The sequence below is a fragment of the Callithrix jacchus genome, chromosome 6 (assembly GCF_049354715.1).
Source record: "Callithrix jacchus isolate 240 chromosome 6, calJac240_pri, whole genome shotgun sequence".
In the NCBI taxonomy this organism is placed as follows: domain Eukaryota; kingdom Metazoa; phylum Chordata; class Mammalia; order Primates; family Cebidae; genus Callithrix; species Callithrix jacchus.
In genome coordinates, this window is record NC_133507.1 from 137807997 (window position 1) to 137830890 (window position 22894).

Here is a 22894-nt window from a genome sequence, read left to right on the forward strand (position 1 = left end):
AACAATTATTAAGTTCCCTAGAGCAGAGCGTGTTATGTAGAGTACAACTATTTTAATGAAAATGAACATAAGGATAATGATTTAGGGACATGACTTTGAGTCTGTCTACTACTTCTTAGTCAAACATAATGTACTTTATGGCATCATTTGAAGACAACAGCAATAATTTGTCCACTACTTAGAGGTTTGCAAATGCATCATTTCTTCTGCTGAAGGTCTGTTTTCCATCAGCTCTGAAAGGCTTATGTAAATGAAAGTGGATTCTGTCTGTGAGATTTAAATAATGTTGCTTTGTATTTTTTTGACACCAAGTGACTTTAAGTTTATGGCTTTGTTTCATTATTTGCTTTTTTTTCTTCCTGACTTTTTTTGTTTGGAACACTGTAAATTTAGCCTTAATTATTTGTGGTCCTTCCTCTACCAGCTTCAGATTCAAAGGAGAATGCAGACAGTGCATACACTGTCTTGAAATTATTTTTCATAATTCAGAGAATTCCAAATATGGACATTTCTAGGTCTTTTGTGCTGTTGCTACTCAAAGAAAAACATTATGTTCCATTTTTCTTAATACCTTTCTTGATCTTCTAAATTATATCATGCAAAAAATGTCTAGGGTTCCTTGTTCCTTAGTAAGTAAGTACAATTTGATTTTCTTCCAAAACCAGAATCCTTTTTTTCCTAATTAAAATTAAAATCTGTACTAATTTTATCCTTTGTGGAAAAGAAAATAAGCAATAGTAATAAATATGAAACTCATTCAAGTTAAAACAGCCCCCCTCTAGTTTCCCACTTTCACCTTATAAATCAACGGTGAATTCATTTTTCAATTATCCTAGACAAAATGGCAACAATCATAAGTAGCAGCGCTCCCTGCTATAAACGTCTTTAAATATCAGTAGCCCATAGGCATATTTTATTTTATTTTATTTTAAGCTATCTCCTATTGGAAAGAAAACATATTTTATTTAGCTGACATATTTTTTAATTGAGTTATTTTAAAATCTGGACATTTTATATGAAAATTTGGATTTTCAGCTTCTTTTTAAAAGAATGTTGTGGGTCCACATTCTCAACATGGCAAGCAGCTATCTAGAGCTTAACAGTATGCTCCCATTAAAGGCAGTATGAGTTTCTAATGTCATTCAATATGTGGGGTGAAGAGCAGGGGGTTCCCACTTCCCTCACTGATGTTACTGCCTAGTAGTCCCTGGAGAGAGCTGAGATCGCAACCTCTGTTCTCCACCTTGAAATGTTTTTCCTAGTTTCCCAGGAATTAAGTGATATGGTTTGGCTGTGTCCCCACCCAAATCTCACCTTGAATTGTGACAATACCTACATGTCAAGGACAGGGTCGGGTGGAGATAATTGAATCATGAGGCAGTTTCCCCCATACTGTTCTCCTGGTGGTGAATAAGCTCACAAAATCTGATGGTTTTATAAATAGTAGTTCCTCTGTGCAAGTTATCTTGCCTGCTGACATGTAAGACATGACTTTGCTCCTCCTTTGCCTTCCACCATGATTGTGAGGCCTCCCCAGCCATGAGGAACTATGAATCAATTAAGCTTCTTTCTTTTATAAATTACTCAGTCTTGGGTATGTCTTTACCAGCAGCATGAGAAGAGACTTAATACATGAAGCACTGTCACAATTCCAACATTTTGAATGCACATACTTTGATCCAACAATTCTACTGAAAAATCTATGGAAGGTCATATAAATATATATGGATGTCCACTACAACATTGCTTCCAATAGGAAAAAAATTGAATCAATCTAAATATTAATAGGAACTAGTTGAACAAATGATGGTGAATCCATACAAGAGAATACTAGAGTCCCCTAAAGCAAAAAGTAAATCTAGGCATATAAAAATGGAAATATGTCCAAAATATATTAAGTGGGAAAAAAGCAAAATGCAGAACAGTTCATAATATGTGATCCAATCTGTGGGGAAAATGGATTTCAACATTTCAGAAGAAAGCATAAGCAACTTTTAAAAACTACATTACTTTTATACTTTTAAATGAAGGAAGTGTCCAAGCATGGTGGCTCATGCCTATAATTCCAACACTTTGGGAGGCCGAGGCATCCACACAGAAACCCCATCCAAAGGTCACCAACATCAAAGACCAAAGGCAGATAAAATCTACATAGATGAGGAAAAACCAGTGCAAAAAGGCTGAAAAGTTCAAAAACCAGACCACCTCTTCTCCCCCAAAGGATCACAACTCCTCACCAGCAAGGGAACAAAACTGGATGGAGAATGAGTTTGATGAATTGACAGAAGTGGGCTTCAGAAGGTGGGTAATAACAATCTCCTCCAAGCTAAAGGAACATGTTGTAACCCAATGCAAGGAAACTAAGAAACCTGAAAAAAGGTTAGAGGAATTGTTAACTAGAATAACCATTTTCGAAAAGAACATAAATGACTTGATAGAGCTGAAAAACACACCACAAGAACTTTATGAAGCATACACAAGTATCAATAGCCAAATTGATCACGCGAAGAAAGGATATCAGAGACTGAAGATCAACTTAGTGAAGACAAGATAAAAGAAAAAAGAATGAAAAGTAATGAACAGAGCCTCCAAGAAATATGGGACTATGTGAAGAGACCAAACGTACATTTGATTAGAACAAAGTTGGAAAACACTCTTCAGGATATTATCCAAGAAAACTTCCCCAACCTAGCAAGACAGGCCAACATTCAAATTCAGGAAATACAGGAACAACCACAAAAATACTCCTCAAGAAGAGCAACCCCAAGACATAATTGTCAGATTCACCAAGGTTGAAATGAAGGAAAAAATGTTAAGGGCAGCCAGAGAGAAAGGTCAGGTTACCCACAAAGGGAAGCCCATCAGACTAACAGCGGATCTCTCTGCAGAAACCCTACAAGCTATAAGAGAGTAGGGGCTAATATTCAACATTCTTTTTTTTTTTTTTTTTTTTTGAGATGGAGTTTGGCTGTTGTTACCCAGACTGGAGTGCAATGGCACGATCTTGGCTCACCACAACTTCCCCCTTCTGGGTTCAAGCAATTCTCCTGCCTCAGCCTCCTGAGTAGCTGGGACTACAGTCACGCACCACCATGCCCAGCTAATTTTTGTATTTTTAGTAGAGACGGGGTTTCACCATGTGGACCAGGATGGTCTCCATCTCTTGACCTCGTGATCCACCCACCTTGGCCTCCCAAAGTGCTGGGATTATAGGCGTGAGCCACCGTGCCCAGCCTTCAACATTCTTTTGTTTTGTATTTTGTTTTTGTTTGTTCAACATTCTTAAAGAAAAGAATTTTCTGTCCAGAATTTCATATCCAGCCAAACTCAGCTTCATAAGCAAAGGAGAAATAAAATCCTTTACAGATAAGCAAATGCTGAGAGATTTTTGTCACTATGTATCCTGCCTTACAAGAGCTCCTGAAGGAAGCACTAAATATTGAAAGGAAAAACTGGTACCAGCCACTGCAAAAACATACCAAATTGTAAAGACAATCAACACTATGAAGAAACTGTATCAACTAAAGGGCAAAACACCAGCTAGCATCATAATGACAGGATCAAATTCACACATAGTAATATCAACCTTAAATGTAAATGGGCTAAACGCCCCAATTAAAAGACACAGACTGGCAAATTGGATAGAGTCAAGACCCATCAGTGTGCTGTATTCTGGAGACCCATCTCAAGTGCAAAGGCATACATAGGCTCAAAATAAAGGGATGGAGGAATATTGACCAAGCAAATGGAAAGCAAAAAAAGCAGCAGTTGCAATCCTAGTCTCTGATAAAACAGATTTTAAACCAAAAAAGATCAAAAGAGACAAAGAAGGGCATTACATAATGGTAAAGGGATCAATGCAACAGGAAGAGCTAACTATCCTAACTATATATGCACCCAATACAGGAGCACCTAGATTCATAAAGCAAGTTCTTAGAGAACCACAAAAAGACTTAGACTCCCACACAATAATAGTGGGAGACTTTAACACCCCACTGTCAATGTTAGACAGACCAACAAGACAGAAAATTAACAAGGATATTCAGGACTTGAACTCAGCTCCAGACCAAGTGGACCTAATGGACATCAACAGAACACTCCACCGCAAATCAATAGAATATATATTCTTCTCAGCACCACATCGCACTTATTCTAAAATTGACCATATAATTGGAAACAAAATGCTCCTCAGAAAATGCAAAAGAATGAAAATCATAACAAATAGTCTCTCAGACCACAGTGCAATCAAATTAGAACTCAGGATTAAGAAAACCACACAGCTACATAGAAACTGAACAACCTGCTTCTGAGTGACTACCGGGTAAATAACGAAATTAAGGCAGAAATAATAAGTTCTTTGAAACCAATGAGAACAAAGACACAACGTACCAGGATCTCTGGGACATATTTAAAGCAATATGTAGAGAGAAATTTATACCACTAAATGCCCACAGAAGAAAGCAGGAAAGATTTAAAATGGACACCCTAACATCACGATTAAAAGAACTAGAGAAGCAAGATCAAACAAATTCGAAAGCTAGCAGAAGACAAGAAATAACTAAGATCAGAGCAGAACTGAAGGAAATAGAGACGAGAAAAACCCTTAAAAAAAATCAGTGAATCTAGGGGATGGTTTTTTGAAAAGATTAACAAAATATGTAGACTACTAGTCAGACTAATAAAGAAAAAAAGAGAGAAGAATCAAATAGACACAATAAAAAAAATGATAAAGGGGATATCACCACTGGTCCCACAGAAATACAAATGACCATCAGAGAATACTATAAACACCTCTACGCAAATAAACTGGAAAATCTAGAATAAGTGGATAAATTCCTGGATACATACACCATCCCAAGAAAACCAGGGAGAAGCTGAATCCCTGAATAGACCAACAACAAATTCTGATAATTAATAGCCTACCAACCAAAAAAAGCCCAGGACCAGGCAGATTCATAGCTGAATTCTACTAGAGGTACAAAGAGGAGCTGGTACCATTCCTTCTAAAACTATTCCAAACAATAGAAAAAGAATGACTCCTCTCTAACTCATTTTGTGAGGCCAGCATCATTCTGATACCAAAACTTGGCAGAGACATAAAAAAAGGAAATTTCAGGCCAGTATCCCTGAAATTGATGTGAAAATCCTCAACAAAATACTGGCAAACCAAATCCAGCAGCACATCAAAAAGCTTACCTACCACGACCAAGTCAGCTTCATCGCTGGGATGCAAAGCTGGCTTCACATATACAAATAGATAAAAGAAATCCATCATATGATCAGAACCAATGACAAAAACCATATGATTATCTCAATAGATGCAGAAAAAGCCTATGATAAAATTCAACACCCTAAACTGTCGATAAACTAGGTATTGATAGAACATATCTCAAAATAATAGAGCTATTTATGACAAACCCACAGTCAATAGCATACTGAATGAGCAAAAGCTGGAAGCACTCCCTTTGAAAACTGGCCCAAGACAAGGATGCCTCTCACCACTCCTATTTAACATAGTATTGAAAATCCTGGCCAGGGCAATCAAGCAAGAGAAAGAAATAAAGTTTATTCAAATAGGAAGAGAGGAAATCAAATTGTCTCTGTTTGCAGATGACATGATTGTGTATTTAGAAAACCCCATCATCTCAGCCCAAAATCTCCTTAAGCTGATAAGCAACTTTAGCAAAGTCTCAGGATACAAAATCAATGTGCAAAAATCACAAGCACTCCTATACACCGATAATAGTCAAATCATGAGCGAACTCTCATTCGCAATTGTAATAGAGAGAATAAAATATCTAGGAATACAACTGACAAGGGATGTGAAGGACCTCTTCAAGGAGAATTACAAACCACTGCTCAAGGAAGTAAGAGAGAACACGAACGGATAGAAAAACATTCCATGCTCCTGGTTAGTAAGAATCAATATGGTGAAAATGGCCATACTGCCCAAAGTAATTTATAGATTCAATGTGATCCCCATCAAGCTACCACTGACTTTCTTCACAGAATTAGAAAAAATTACTTTAAACTTCATATGGAACCAAAAAAGAGCTCATATAGCCAAGATAATCCTACGCAAAAAGAACAGAGCTGGAGGCATCATGCTACCTGACTTCAAACTATACTACAAGGCTGCAGTAAACAAACAATACGGTACTGGTACCAAAACAGAGGTATAGGCCAATGGAACAGAACAGAGGCCTCAGAAATGATGCCACACATCTACAACCACCTGATCTTTGACAAACCTGACAACGGCAAGCAATGGGGAAATTTTTTCCCAACACTATTTAATAAATGGTGTTAGGAAAACTGGCTAGCCATATGCAGAAAACTGAAACTGGACCCTTTCTTTATACCTTATACAAAAATTAACCCAAGATAAATTAAAGACTTAAATGTAAGACCTAAAACTATAAAAACCCTAGAAGAAAACCTAGGCAATACCATTCAGGATATAGACATAGGCAAAGAGTCCATGACTAAAACACCAAAAGCAATGACAACAAAAGCCAGAATTGACAAATAGGGTGTAATTGAACTAAAGAGCTTCTGGACAGCAAAAGAAACCATCATCAGAGTGAACAGGCAACCTACAGAATGGGAGGAAACTTTTGCAATCTATCCATTAGGAAAAGGGCTAATATCCAGAATCTACAAAGCACTTAAAAAATTTACAAGAAAAAAACAACCCCATCAAAAAGTGGGCAAAATTTAGACAATTCTCAAAAGAAGACATTTATGCAGCCAACAAATATATTTCAAAAAGTTCATCATCACTGGTCATTAGAGAAATGCAAATCAAAACCACATTGAGATACCATCTCATGCCAGTTAGAATGGCAATCATTAAAAAGTCAGGAAACAACAGATGCTGGAGAGGATGTGGAGAAATAGGAATGCTTTTCACTGTTGATGGGAGTATAAATTAGTTCAACCATTGTGGAAGACAGTGTGGTGATTCGTCAAGAATCTAGAACCAGAAATACCATTTGACCCAGCAATTCCATTACTGGGTATGTACCCAAAGGATTATAAATCATTCTACTATAAAGACACATGCACACGTATGTTTATTGCAGCCCTGTTCACAATAGCAAAGACTTGGAACCAACCCAAATGCCCATCAATAATAGAATGGATAAAGAAAATGTGGCACATATATACCATAGAATACTATGCAGCCATAAAAAAAGGATGAGTTCATGTCCTTTGCAGGAACATGGATGAAGCTGGAAACCATCATTCTCAGCAAACTAATACAGGAACAGAAAACCAAACACCACATGTTCTCACTCATAAGTGGGAGTTGAACAATGAGAACATATGGGCACAGGGAGGGGAACATCACATACCAGGGCCTGTTGGGGGGTTGAGAGAAAGGGGAGGGATTGCATTAGGAGAAATACCTAAAGTAGATGACAGGCTGATGGATGCAGCAAACCACCATGGCATGTGTATACATACATGACAAACCTGCGCATTCTACACATGTATGCCAGAGCTTAAAGTATAAATAAAAATAAATAAAAGAAGAAGGAGGAGGAGAAAGAGGAGGCTTCTAGAGGACCCATCACACCGGGCCCAAGGACCAGCACAAAAAGACACAATGGGCCATTTTGGAAGCTGTGCTTTTCAGGAGGGCTTTTAGTTCATATGTTGCCTCTGCTGTCTTTTGAAAAGTAGGGATAAGCAGGCAGAAAGGCGGGAGCTCCTCTAGGGAGAGCTGCCAAACTCAGCTCCAGATACCTTTTCCAGCCCCTTTCACACTTGCATGGGGCCCTAGTGAGAGAGAAAGAGACAGAAAGAGAGACAGAGAGAGAGAGAGACATGATACATTATTTCTGTATTGCCGTTACTGCTTTGGGCAGAGTCAGGGAGGAAGAGGAAGAAAAGAGAAGAACTCTGTTTTCACCAGCAGAAACCTTAATTGGTTAATGTAATACAGGAGTGTAAGAATTTGTTCTTTCCACTAAAGAGAAAACAAGGCCACACATTCCCAGTTATAAGCTCATGCAGCCAGGGAGCGCGGTTCTTGGCAGCAGCTGGCTTTATGACTTGCCTTCAGAGTTGCCCATCACAGAGGGGATTTTGCTGGGGACATGGGCAGCCAGAGGTAGTGGGTGCTCGGCCACTAACAGGATGCTACACAACACCCACTGCGGGACTCCCAGCCCACCCTTCCCCAGGCCTCACGAGCAGAGGCAACTGCCTGCCCTTCCCCCACCCTGTGATCCGCATCTCTAACCCTACAGAGCATCCAAGCCACATCAGAATAAAAGGGACACATGGCACTTCTAAAAGTTATCACCTCCTGCTAAAATGTTTTTTTGGGAAAAAAAAAAATTAACAATGAATTACCAAAAATAAAAAACCTCCATAAAGAAAAGACCAGCTGCACGGCACCCCCCCACAACATACGCACTAAACCCAACTCTAAGTCTCCCTACCCTGCTCAATTCCTCTAGGTACGAAGAAGCATGGAGGGTGTATTTAATACAGGTTTCTCCTCAGAGCTGGCTGATGAACACAGAAGTCAAAAATCCTAACTCAAACACGACATTTGAAAGAAAGGAGGAAGAAAACTATGATCCTCTTTGCTGCTTTCTCTTAATGTCCAGAGTTCTGTCCTTTTTAATATTATAGTGTTCTGAAATCAAAAACTTTGGATGTGGACTTATTGCAAGGGTTCAAGCCTTATCACAAGAAGTATCTCAAATATATAATGGATCCACTGCTGTCTGATCAATATGCACTATTTAAAGACTTGAAACAGGAAAAAAGAAAACTAATACAGGCTTTACTAATTCAAAATTAGCAATAATGCAAAATACCCTTCAAACTTCCATTTGAATCAACTAACTGAAGCTTGCTAAACAACTGGAAAGATTAGAGATGGACTGTTTATACCATTTATGATGATAAACTATCTTCACACTCTTCAACAGCCTTGCCTTGCACGTAATTTGTGCCATTAAGGTAGGAAGTGGAAATGCGTCTTATCTGTGTAACAAGTAGGTCAATGAAGACTAGCTCTAATTAGCAACCAGTGGTAATATACGCTGCTAAAGTACCCGCCCTTCATCACAAATGTCTCATCCCTCATTCTTTTTGTTATTTCAAGCTGATCTTCTGAGGAATTTTGCTAGACAGCATCATCTGCACAAAATAAGACATCAAAAGATGCTCACCTCTGAATCTTTGGCCTGCTGATTACGAATGACTATCAGATTGTACAGAGTTCTGTCGTCATCTGCCTCCGTGTGGGACACATCATGGGGCATACTCCATAAATTCTTTTCATCATCCCTCACCAGAGTTGCTCCAAATGAGGAATATGGGTTGCTGTCACTGTGGTATAAAAAAAGGAAAGATTAGGGTTTTATAATATATATAATGCTATATATCATATGCATGCAACATGCAATATAAATGAAAACTTATATAATACAATATATAACTACATTGTCCAAAAGGTCTGAATTGTCTTTAATAATTAAGCATAACACAACGGAACAGTAAAAACAAACCAAAAATATAAATAAATCACTTTAAAAAGAACAGAGAACAGATGTACCTCAGTAGAGGTAATACAGTTAAATATGAAATTCAGCACCAAGTACCCTAGAAGCTAAGACAACAAAGAAAATCCACTTCTTTTTTTTTTTTTTTTTTTTTGAGACAGAGTCTCACATTGTCACCCAGGCTGGAGTGCAGTGGCACGACCTAGGTTCACTACAGCCTCCACCTCTCAGGTTCAAGTAATTCTCCTGCCTCAGCCTACTGAGTAGCTGGGATTACAGGCACCTGCCACCATGCCTGTCTAATATTTGTATTTTTAGTAAAAACAGTGTTTTGCCATGTTTGTCAGGCTGGTCTTGAACTCTTGGCCTCAAGTGATCTCCCCGCCTTGGCCTTCCAAAGTGCTTGGATTATAGGCGTGAGCCACGGTGCCCAGCCAAGAATAGAATTCTTGTGTGATTAAAAGAAGAAAACCATTAACATGAAGGAATGAATGTTTGGCTCTGAGTTCAAGAAAACACAGTAAACTCAGAGTACAATGATATATAATATCTATCCAATTCCTTACACCAGGAAAATTAAGTAATAAATATGCATACCCAAAGACTTTCAATAAGCAAGGCAGAATGTTGAGTGAGAATTTAAGTAGCCCCATTCTGTACATTTGTTTTACAATTTAACCCTTATAAGGTGGTACCTGGGTGTGGACTTACAGAGAAGATTAGTGACAGAGCATCACATCTTGGGTATGCCTGCACACAGCCCCAGTTAACTTCTGTGACCCCCAGTTGACTTCTGTGAAAAGGACAGGTAGGGTCACACTAAAGCTATTCACTTCATCTAATAATGTGTACAAAGCACTGGCTACATGCTAATCACAGGGCTCAATAAAATTGTGAGCAAAACAGACATGGTCCCAGTCCTTGGACCTCACTAGAGTATAGAAATATGGGAAATACATTCATGAGTGATCACACGACTATATAGTAAAAATTGTGATAACCGGGGGTCCAAAGTGGCTCCCGCCGGAGGTCGTGGCGCTTGCGAAGGTGAGATCATCAGTTCAAGGCTAACCTGAGCAACCTCCTAAGCTCAAACGGATTGGCAAAAAAAAAATAAATAAATTGTGATAACCGCCTTTAAGGGGGAGCTCAGGAGGCCATGAGAACATATGCAAGCTGCTAAGAGAAAATCCTCATGAAGGCAGACATCAGATAGGCATCATGAAGAAGAGGTGCTGGAGATTTCAGTGGAAAAACACCACCAAAGGAAACAGCGTCTTCAAAGGCCTGAGGTGGAAGGAAACCAGAAGTGTTAAGACGTCAACAAATATGGGATGCTCAGAAGCTGGCACTCAGGAAATCTTCCAACAGGAAGCAAAGTGCCAGTCCCCAGATTGGGGTTCAGCAGCAGAATCCCACTCAACCAGGGAGGGGCTCCAACCCTAGAGTTATCGGGTACAGCTCAGACTGCCAATCACAGCCTCAAATTTGGGAAGACAAGGCTGGGGGTGGTGGGTCACATCTATAATCCCAACACTTTAGGAGGCTAAGGCAAGTGGATCACCTGAGGTCAGGAGTTCAAGACCAGCCTGGAGAGCATGGCAAAACACTGTCTCTACCAAAAATACAAAAATTAGCCAGGCATAGTGACACATGTCTGTAATCCCAGCTACTTGGGAGGCTGAAGCAGGAGAATCTCTTGAACCAGGGAGGCGGAGGTTGTGGTGATCCAAGATTATGCCATTGCACTCCAGTCGGGCAACAAGAGCAAAACTCTGTCTCACTCACACACACACACACACACACACACACACACACACACACACCAATCTGTGAGGAAAACCAGGATCCACTTAGGAAAACTAGGGCAAAAGGTGAGGACAGGATGTTGGAACCAAGGCTAGCAGGAGGCCAGCTACCTGAATCGGCATGGGGCTTAGAGACTGAATGTTGAACAATGCTCCTCAAATCCCTCTGGCTGCAGGTCAGAAGTTTAGGGTCTGGGACTGAACAAAGTAACTAGCCCTATGGGGAAAGGAACAGCTGATGGGGAATCAGACACAGCTCAAGCACACTATGCTCACAACCACACTGTTTTTGCTGATTGATACCACAAAGGCTAAAACACAGGCAGCCTGGCAGCCTGGCCTTTCCTAACAATGATGAACCAGTGAAAGAGGAGGGAAATGATGCCTTTGGGCCCTGCCCGTGTGAACTTTAATGAGCATGTCAAATTCATTCATTTCATTCATTCCATTGTTTGTTTATTCAACAAATGGGGAATAAATGCCTGCTGTATACTGAGTACTGGGCTGGGTGCTATGGAGACATGAAGATAAATAGGATATCATCTCTGCCCTTAGCATAATTATAATACAATGAGATCAATACACTTAAAAAAAAGGTATAGGTATACACAGATTGTTGTAGGAACAAAGAGGAAGAAGTAATAAATTATGTATAACGAGAAGGAAGTTCAAGGAAGATGGAGACAACAACATCAACCAGACCTGAGGACTGATCAGGCTTCCACCAGGAAGAGAAACAAGGGCAGAGTTATTCCTTGCAGAAGGATCAGCTCAAGCCAAAGCAGTGTATGGAGGCTTCAGGAACCACAGGGTTGGGGAATTGAAGTATTCCTGCATGACTGCCGCACATGGTGTACGGAGCAGGGGAAATAGAGGGACACGAAGAAGAAAAGGAAATACGGGGTCAGACTGAAAGCAGCGCTGGTGCCCACGCTTCATTCTGTGAACTGCAACATTATCAACAGGATTTTGAGCCTTGTCAGGTCTGGATTTTAGAGGAATAACTCTAGATGAATGAAGAACAAGAAGATGGCTTAGGAGGGTGTCACAATCAACTGTCACATGGGGGTAGGTGTAATTTTCAAGCCATGCTCTTCAAGGTCCTGGTTACAGGGGGCCTTGGGACCATGGTGGGGCAAGAGTGGAGGAAGAAATGGGCAGGGCTTTCCTGGAAGAGACAGAAAGAAGCCCACAACCCAATCACAGCCAGAGCAGCTTCTCTATTCAAGTATTCTTGGTTAGCACTAGAAGGAAGATTGTTTGGGGCACAGGAAAGGTGGGGTTCTATTGCTAAACAAATTCATAATTTTGAACGTTCTGAAATCATGACCGAGATAAAAGTAAGCAAGGTTGAGAGTGAGGGAAATAGCAGTAAGCGTGGAAATGAGGATCGATTCCAGCAGCATCTGAGAGAGGGCGACAGCAGCCCATGGTAGGAGACACAGAGGTGCCCACAGGGTGATGCCTTTAACTGCGGCATGTGGAGCAGAAGCCAAGGCCGACCTTACGAGTCTGCAGGATGTTCAGGGAGATGTCAGGGATCTGGGTTTAGGAGTGAGGACAGGGCCAAGATCTAGAGGTGAGGGCAATACACAGCATTTCATGGCATCACAGAAGCAGGTCAGAGGATCAGAGGAAAGGTCTTAGCAAAATAGGAGGAGGAAGAGAATAAGTGAGTCAAGAAAGAGAGATCAGAGGAATTCCAAAGAGCAGGTGGACACCAGAGACATGCCAATGATGAAGGATGCTGACCCCAATTTCTTTCTGCAGCCAATGATACACACCTACTGCATAATGTATTCAGCTCTTGAGCCAAGGGCTCCTGCATTCCACCCCTCATGTTACACAAGCATCTGAGGTAAGAAGGATGGATGGCATTGACCCACTTTGCAGATAGGGACAAGATTATTGCAGTGCTTGACTTCTTCTGGGCCAGGCAGCCAGCTGACAGTCCCCCCAATATGAGTTCCCCAGTGGGTATCTCAGAGCAGCCACTGTCATATAACTTAACATCCAAATGCTGTGACAGGGATGCACTCACAGCAAAGCAGCTGAGATAATGACTACCTGTGTAGATGCTCCCCAGACAAACCTGATGACTACCTGTGTAGATGCTCCCCAGACAAACCAACAGGTTCCTTCCCCTGGGGCTTGTCCCCAGGATGCATTCTCCTTGAGTCACCCAGACCTGGCGCAGAGCTTCCACCAGGCACTGTAGCCATGGCTTCCGACATCACAATAAATGCACCTCTGGGGCAATGAAACCCCGGTACTTTTCTGGACATCATCGTTCCCAGATGTGTTTCATTTCTCTGTCTTTTCTCCTCAACAGGTAGGTAAGCTCCTCTAAGGCAACGGTTATATCTAGTATTTCTTCTACTCCCCACATCACCAAGCAGGGTCCAAGGACATAGCAGCTGCCTTAAAAGTACTTGTTGAGGCTGGGCATGGTGGCTCACTCCTGTAATCCCAGCACTTTGGGAGGCAGAGGCGGATGGGCCATGAGGTCAAGAGATCAAGACCATCCTGGCCAACATGGTGAAACCCCATCTCTACTATGGTGGTGTCCCAGCTACTTGTAGTCCCAGCTACTCGGAAGGCTGAGGCAGGAGAATGGCTTGTACCCAGGAGGCAGAAGTTGCAGTGAGCCAAGATCACACCACTGCACTCCAGCCTGACGACAGAGCAAGACTCCGCCTCAAAAAAAAAGTACTTGTTGAATGCAGCAAACTGTGCTGTGATCCCCAATTTGCTGAAGGAAATCCCAGACATAATTCATTGTTACCACCTTTTAAAAATTTCTCTAAAGCAGGAGGTTTAGAAAGGAGTCAGTATGTACCTGAAAAAGCAGTAAAAATTACATTAGACCATAAATAATCTAGACACCTTTTACTTTACTAAGCCACAATTTTTTTTCCTATTTTAAAATGACCGCAAATAAAATAAAGTAAAATAATAAAATAATGATCTCAGCTGCCTCCCTGGCCAATTCCTCACTGTCTCACAACCTCTCTCTCTCTGCCTCTCCTCTCTTTAGCTGTCTCTCTTTCCTCTGTCTTGTTCTCTCTAACTTCTGCTTCTTTTCCTCTTTCTCTATTTTTCCTCTCCTCTCTCTAGCTGTCTCTGTATTTGTCTCTCCCCTCTTTCTCTCGCTTATCTCATCTATCCACACACATACATTCATGACTTCAGCCAACATAAAACACTAGCCACTCATCCTTAATCTACAAGTCTAAGTAAAGCTCTGTAGGAAGGTCAACCCCAGCCTGTTTAGAAGTGCCCATGTCTACAGAAGGTGAGTGCCTCCTGGGTTCTCGCCATATCTGGCCCTACCCAAATCAGAAGCAGTGTTCCCCTAACAAGCCTCCACCTCTGCGTAGTCACTGATATTCAGGGGGTGATGTAAACCAGAGAAAAGAACCAACCGCTGTGCCCCTGGCCAGCAATGCCTCCCAGCAATGTGTTCTCTGCAAGCTCCTGGGCCCTCCCCAGCAGGTTCTGACCTGCTCGTGGCCACAGAGCAGCCTCCTCCACTCTGCGCTGCTGCCTCTCCAGACCCAGACCTGGTCCTGCTTTGTTCTTATTCAGTATTTGCAAGTCAAGTTTCTTTGGGGCATAGGAAAGGTAGGGTGCCGCTGTTCGATAAATAAATAAATAAGTTTTTTCAAAATACTCGTGAAAATGGGCCAGGCACGGTGGCTCATGCCTGTAATCCCAGCACTTTGGGAGGCTAAGGAGGGAGGATCACACGGTCAAGATATCAAGACCATCCTGGCCAACATAGTGAAACCCCGTCTCTGCTAAAACTACAAAGAAAAAAAAATAGTTGGACATGTTGGCATGCACTTGTAACCCCAGCTACTCAGGAGGCTGAAGTAGGAGAATCACTTGAACCAGGAGGCAGATGTTGCAGTGAGCCGAGATTGTGCCATTGCACTCCAGCCTGGTGACAGAGCAAGATTCCACCTCAAAAAATTAAAAAACCTGGTGAAAATGCACAGGGGGTGTATGCTCATTCAGCAGCCTCAGAAGCCTCTGTGAGAGTTGGCCTGGCTCACCAGGTCCTGAGTCCCGTTCTCTGGGCCTGCTGCTTTCACTCCTGCACAGCCACCAGGTCACGGTAGCAAGCCACATTGTTCTAAAACTTTCAACTCTTTGAATAGAGAAACTAGAACAGAGAAAAGCATACAGCAAAAGGCCTAAGGAGAAGCAGCTTTGGAACCTCTGTCCATCCCAGACCATGAAAGGCTCTGGGGCCTGTGTAAGGAGAATGTAGTGCCAAGGCCCTGAGGTCTGGGCCCGAGCCCTGGGAGGACAGATGGAGGGAAGTGGAACATAAGTCAGAAGCTTCCCTTTCTCTCCCATATAATGAGTTCTAAAAGGCTCTAAAGAAAGTGAGAGTGAAGGCCAGGCCGGTGGCTCACGCCTATAATCCCAGCACTTTGGGAGGCTGAGGCGGGCAAATCACAAGGTCAAGAGATCAAGACCACCCTGGCTAACATGGTGAAACCCCATCTCTAAAAATACAAAAAATTAGCTGGGCACGGTGGCATGTGCCTGTAGTCCCAGCTACTCAGGAGGCTGAGGCAGGAGAATCACTTGAACCCAGGAGGCGGAGGATGCAGTGAGCCAAATTGTGCCACTCACTCCAGCCTGGGCAACAGAGTGAGACTAGGTCACCAAAAAAAAGAAAGAAAGCAAGTGAGAGTGGTTGTTTTTTCCACCATCTGCTGATGATAAATATTTTACTAACATCAGGCATTTCAGAGGTGGCTCTGTTATTACACACTAAGCTGCTTTTATTCTTAAAAGGAAGGGTGAGAAAAGTCTCAGATTTCACCCTGAATCCCACCCAGGGGCACAAGCCTTAATCAATCCAGAGTCTTTTCTTTCAACAGGATCTCTAGCTTAAAAAGCAACTAGAGGTTTATAAGCATTAACTTCTGCCTGGGGATATGGCTGCAAAGTGCTAGTCAGCCTGGAAGCAATTTACCAAGAGTTCCTCGGGATTCCTCACTACTAACAAGGGCTGCCTGTAAAAGACCTTGGCAGGCTCCACAGAATGCAGTGCGCACAGGCTGGCTGCCGCACCAGCAGTTCCATCGACATTACTGCTCTCCCCACAGGCCATGTGGCAGTGGCCACTAGCTTAAGACTGAAACTCTGAAAACAGCAAAGAAAGAAAATCTCCAGTGTACAGCAACCAATGGTCCAAAAACACAAGCTGCCAGGTCCTCACCCTTGACACTCACAGACTCTTGGTCTGATTTCCTGCTAGGAAGTCGCTGGCCTGCTACCTGCCTGGCTTCAAGACCTTTCCCTTCTTCCCTCTACTAAGACCTCCCTGGGATGGAGCAGGTGAACCTGAGATCTCCCTTGCCAGCCTCACCTTCCTTCCCCCCTCCCTCTCTTTCTTTGTCTTCCCTTCAGTCCTTCCTTTCTCCCCTTCCTGCTTTTTTTCCTTCTTTTTTCTTTTTTCCCCCATCCTATGCTTTCTTTGTTTCTCTCTCTCCCTCTCATTCTCTTTCTCTCTTCTTTCTCTTCCTCTCCTCCTCTTTTTCCTTTCTCTCTTTTCTCTCTGTCTTTCCATCTCTCCTTCCTTCCTTCGTTCTTTCATTCTTTCTGTCTTCACTGCTTCCAGGACACATACTGGCTTTCACCTGTGATCCAGTGTTTAAACATGTCTTATCCCCAGATTTATTTTTTTTAATTTTATTTATTTGTTTGTTTGTTTGTTTTGAGACAGAGTCTCCCTCTGTCGCCCAGGCTGGAGTACAGTGGCGCGACTGTTCCATCCATTCTGGAGCTTTCCTTAGCACTCACCACCTACACTCATGATCTCCTTCAACCCCAGAGATGTGACCTGGCTCAGTGTGAAGGAAGAAGAGCCCTGGCAGCCTTTCCTGGCACCCCTCTCTGATGTGCCCTACCCTTTGGGCTTTCTATTCTCACACTGAGGCAGAGCCCTGTGTGATCCCGCTTCACACACCCTGCTTTCAAGGCTTGAGGACAATCCTGACAGGCACACGGTGAAGCAAGCACTGTTTGTATTAGTGTCACCCAGCTGAGGAAACACGAGGGCTCAGGAAGATGAGACCCAGTCTTTGGTCTCTCCTCTGCTTTCATTCACTCCTGGTCACTTCATCTAGTTCCATGCCTTTAAACATCATCTACATGAGGAGGACTCCCAAATCTGAAATCCCCAGCTCAGTACTCTCTCTCAGATTTCAAATTTCCCATCTCCACTGGGATGTCTCACAGACAACACAAGCTCAGCGTGGTCCAGACCAAGCACCTGCTCTTCCCACTAAACACAACCACAGGCTCCCGACTCAGATGATGGCAACTCCATCCTTCCCATTGCTCAGGCCAAGACCCTGGAAGGCATCTCCCACTCCTTCATCCCTACACCGTGTCCATCAGAAAATCCTATTGGCTCTACATTAAAAAATATCCACCTCTACCACTACACCCTGGGCCAGGGCTTCTTACATGTTGCATACAAATTTCTGCAATTATCTTTGTTACCCACCCATTTCTTTCTAGTCTTAACACAACAGCCAAAGTGATCCTTTTAATACGGAAATCACATCATGTCATCCCTCAGCTCAAAACCTGCCAGTGGCTAACCCATTTGGCCCAGAGTGCAAGCCCAGGTCCTGCAGTGACACTCTGACCACTCTGCCCTCTTCCGTTCCCTGAACCCATCAGTCACACTCTGACCTCAGGGCCCTGGCACTGGCTGATCTTCATCTGCCTAGAAATTTTTCCTCCAGGCAGACACATGCCTCATTCCTCTCTCTCCTTCAAATCTTTGTTTACAGACACTACCTCCTCGACAAAGCCTGCCCTGACCATTTAAAATTGCAAACATGCCCGCATCCTTGCTCTACTTTTGTTTCCCACTGTTTATTGTGCCCCCCACCACTACTGCCACCACCACTAGAATAAAGCCACAAGGACAGGGATCTGTATATACTTTGCTCAGTGATGTGTCTCAAGGGCTTCAAACGGTGCCCAGCAAGAGAATTGTTGACCCTGGGAGGTGGAGGCTGCAGTGAGCAGAGATCGTGTCAACGCATGCCAGCCTGGGTGTCAGAGTTAGACTCCGTCTCAAAAAAGAAAAAAAAAAACGGTGCCTGACACAGAGTAAATGCTCAATAAATAGCTGATGAGCCAATGCACTCTTGTTTCCCAAGTTCACGGGACTCTGTAGAGACGAGTATGGACTCTGTGTCTTCAGGCTCACAGACAAGCCCCTAACATTTTTTAGTGGTTTAAATGTATGAAAATTGGCCTTACAGTCTCGTGGGAGGAAGCATATGATAAGCACATATGTTTATGTCACATGATAATCAGGACTATAAAGAAATACATAGTGAGTAAGGAACACAGTGAAGCGTGGGGCACTGTTTTAAGAGGACGGTCAGGGAAGAATGTTCTGGTAAAACGACTTTGAGCAGAGACCTGAAAAAAGTGAAGGAGTTATCCACACAGGGAATTAGAGAAAGAATCTTGGAGGCAGGGCGGGCAGGAAATGTAAAGGCCCTGAGGCAGGGGTGTGGGTGGTATATTTGAGGAACCAGAAAGAGGCCAGTATGACTGAAGGATGAACCATTAATTTCACCTTATATGCTGACGTTAAGCTGTACTTAATAGCCCCAAACTGGAAATCACCCAAAAGTCCAAGAGTAGAATGGGGGAACAAAATGGAATATATTCTAAAGCGATAAGAACCATGAACCGCGGCTACACAAAACACAGAGGACTCTCAAAAAGCCCCACCAACGAAGTAAGTTATATGAAAACACCGAGTTTGATCCCATGTATGCAAAGTTTAAAGGCAGGCAAAACAAAAGTGCATCTGTAAGGTGCACATATAGGTGGGAAAGCTACGGAGAAAAACAAGAAAAGGACTATCACAAAAGTCTAGCCATAATCAAAGAGGAGATAAGGGGTTGGCAATAGCTATCTCTGGCCATGGGAGGTGTTTACAGGAGTATTCTCTTTCGAGATATTCTTTTTTTTATTTTGAGACAAGGTCGAGCTCTGTCACCCAGGCTGGAGTGCAGTAGCGCAATCTTGGCCCACTGCAGCCTCTGCCTCCCGGCTTCAAGTGATTCTCCTTCCTCAGCCTCCAGAGTAGTTGGGAATATAGGTGCCCACCACCACCACAAGATATATTTTTTTTAATTTTTAGTAGAGACAGAGTTTCACCCCATTGGCCAGGCTGGTCTTGAACTCCTTACCTCAAGTGATCCGCCTACCTCGGCCTCCCAAAGTGCTGGGATTACAGGCATAAGCCAACCGTGCCCGGCCTACAGTTTTTCTTTATACTGAACATATTTGTGTATGGTCTGTAACATCGCACATTTGAGCACAAGTTTTTAAACAATTTTTGTTTTAAAAAAAAAGCTAAGTAAGAGGCAAATCAGGACAGTGTCACACAGTTTAGGGGTTCTTTAGGTGCACCCTATGTCACCAAAATTATTTCCTAAAAGGGCACAAAAGAAGAGAGCATGGTATATAACTGACGCAAAACAAAGATTTATTAACAAGACTAAAAAGGACTTTGGTTGCTAACAGATTAAACTATTTTACCCAGCATTTAAGCAGAGTTTACTTATTAAACAAAGGTATAGCGATAAGGTCACTTCAAGATTCTAGAGAATAAAAAGTTCCAGAAAACTCTCACATGATGTGTAGGAGAAAAGAAATTTCATCTTCTCAGGGACTTCCAACGGCACTAAGACTGACTAATGCAGGTCACAAAAAGAGAAGAGGGATGCTGTGGCTTTCCTGGGAAGAAAACCTTTAGAAGTCATCCTTGTGAATTTCGGACAGCTGACTTCTTACAAAGAGGTTTCCTCCTACTTGTTGGACCTGAAGCCCTGTCACCGAGACAACACTTATGCCCCCTCTGACCCTCTCCTGTCTTTCAGGAAGGCAAAGTGCCAGCCTTGTAATGGGAATCTTCCAGCCAGGGCACTTGCCTTCAGTAAAAACCCTTGGTACCCCTGCAGGAGCTTCCTGTGAATCATTGCCTGGCTACGGAGCTACTGGCTTTGTGAACTGCAGGTTTCTGCAGGAAGCCACAGATGAGGTGTGCCAATCTTCCCAATCTGCTCAGAGACCTGACTCCGGAAAACCCAATAGCATGTGGTGGGAAAAAAGTCAGGCCATCTGGGCCCCGGTCTGAGAAATCTCACTGACATAAACACACCCGTCAACACTTTCTAAAAGCCCTCCCACGAAGAGAAGACTATTTGATCAGCTCCAAGGTCATGTGAGTCCACACTGTAAAATGTAAAATTCTACAAATATAAAAGATTATTATACTTTTAGAGCTGGTGGTGATTCCCTTTTAAATGTTGTAAGCCCTCCCTTACCCTCACCCTTCGTTCCCACTGCACCTGGTTTTTCCAGCCTCGATGCCGGAAAAGGCCCAGTGTTTCTAGACCCCGTAACAATTTGCGGAAAGATTCAAACTTCAAACACAATTTCTAACACACACCACATAAGCCGCTAGTTCCATACCTCTCTGCACACCAGAAGGGCTCTGCTCTTTCTATGACATTTGAAATATACTAGGATGTAAATCTCAGTTCGGCCACGTGTACCTCTAAGCAAGTTACTGAAATTCTCTGTGCCTCAGTTTCTTCAATGGCCAAGTGGGGATGACCGACATAATTACAGCCAATCCTCATTATTTGCAGATTCTCTATTTGCAAATTCTCGCACTCATCAAAATTTACCTGTAACCCCAAAATCAATATTAGCCATGTTTCCAAAGCCATTCATGAACATGGCTTAGAGTGGCAAAAAATGTAGAGCTGCCTGAGAGGCACAACGCTCAGCCTTCTTAGTTCAGCTCTCAGATTGGAAACAAGCATTCTTTTTGTGATCACTTAGCAACATTTTTTTTTTTTTTTTTTGAGACAGAGTCTCGCTCTGTCACCCAGGCTGGAGTGCAGTGTCTCCATCTCGGCTCAGTGCATCCTCCGCCTCCTGGGTTCAAGTGACTCTCCTGCCTCATCCTCCCAAATGGCTGGGATTACAGGCATGTGGCACCATGCCCAGCTAATTTTTGTATTTTTAGTAGAGATGGGGTTTCACCATGTTGTCCAGGCTGGTCTTGAACTCCTGACCTCAAGTGATCCACCTGCCTTGGCCTCCCAAAGTGCTGGGATTACAAGTGTGAGCCTCCATGTCCGGCACCCAACTTAGTGGCTTTTTTTTTTTTTTTTTTTTTTGAGATAGAGTTTCACTCTTGTTACCCAGGCTGGAGTGCAATGGCACGATCTCAGCTCACTGCAACCTCCGCCTCCTGGGTTCAGGTAATTCTCCTGCCTCAGCCTCCTGAGTAGCTGGGATTACGCATGTGCCACCACACCCAGCTAATTTTTGTATTTTTAGTAGAGACGGGGTTTCACCATGTACCTCGTGATCCACCTGCCTCAGCCTCCCAAAGTGCTGGGATTACAGGCTTGAGCCACCGCACCCAGCTGCATTTTTGTACTTTTGGCTGGCAATTTCACTGTTTAGAATATCTCCCAAGTGTAGTGCTGAAGTATTAACATACATGTTAGATAAGCTTCACTCAGACAAGAGATACAGGGTGTTGGCTGTTAGTTCAATGTTAATGGATCAACACTATGTATTAAATAAGGTGTCTTTAGGCAGAAACCCATAAAACAAAGTTATGTAGTGACTGGTTGACAGGGATCTAATCCTGCCATCGGCTCACAGGAACCTAACCCTGTATTTCCCCTAGGAACACTGGTTCAGTATTCACTAATTCTGGGTTCAAGTGACTTTACACAACCTAACTATCACAGACAATAAGAATCAGCTGTGCCCCTTAGGGCTATGGTCACGATTTCATTAACCAATACCGAAGATATGGTTTAGTGTGAGCCACACTGCTTGGGGGAGAGGCTGAGCTGAGGAGGAACATCTCTGACAAGGAAGTTTATCGTCCCTGCCCCCACGCTCCTGATCCTGTACAGGTTGGGCTTAGTGCTTGCAATACACTTCTGTTTCAGTTTGAGTTTGGCCCACACCTGAAGGCCCTGATCAATTCCTTTTTAGAATGACCCTTTGTGTGGGCACCAGATAGTCATCTAGAGCAAACTGAGATTTTATTTTACTTTTCCCTCACAGGAATTCAGGCACCGTAGAAAAATAAAACACTCTGTTCTTCATTTATTGCCTTCAGATGAAGGGATCAAATTTGTTATCATGAATGGAAGCTTCAGGTGGGCATCGAGATGAACAAGGAGCAAAACAGCTTTGGAAGCTCATTATATGGTCCCTTTGGGTAGCTTCACAGAAAGCCACACATGAAAACATAGCTATCGTTGTCCACTCTTTGCATTTCTTCTTTTGCTTTTCAAAAACCAGACAGTTGTAATGATGTTTATCAGTTATTAACAGCTAATAGAAGTTAGAGAGTCACAATTGTAATTCCCTGAAAAAGTTCAAAGTAACCCTTGTGAAAGATGCCTTGGTGCATGGCATTTACACCACAGCCAGATCTTATGTGTTCTGATTCAGCAT

At 42.8% G+C, this 22894-nt stretch overlaps 1 protein-coding gene across 2 annotated transcripts in view; it reads right to left on the bottom strand.

Annotated features, from left to right (window-relative positions):
- Positions 1–22894, bottom strand: part of MREG (melanoregulin) — a 74371-nt gene that overhangs the window by 43522 nt on the left and 7955 nt on the right. The window contains exon 2 of one of the 2 annotated variants that reach the window (XM_035305628.3): positions 9195–9348. In XM_035305628.3, coding sequence (XP_035161519.3) covers positions 9195–9348 — 154 coding nt within the window. Of the gene's footprint in view, positions 1–9194; positions 9355–22894 lie in introns of both variants that reach the window. The other variant, XM_002749760.6, reaches the window with a different exon arrangement.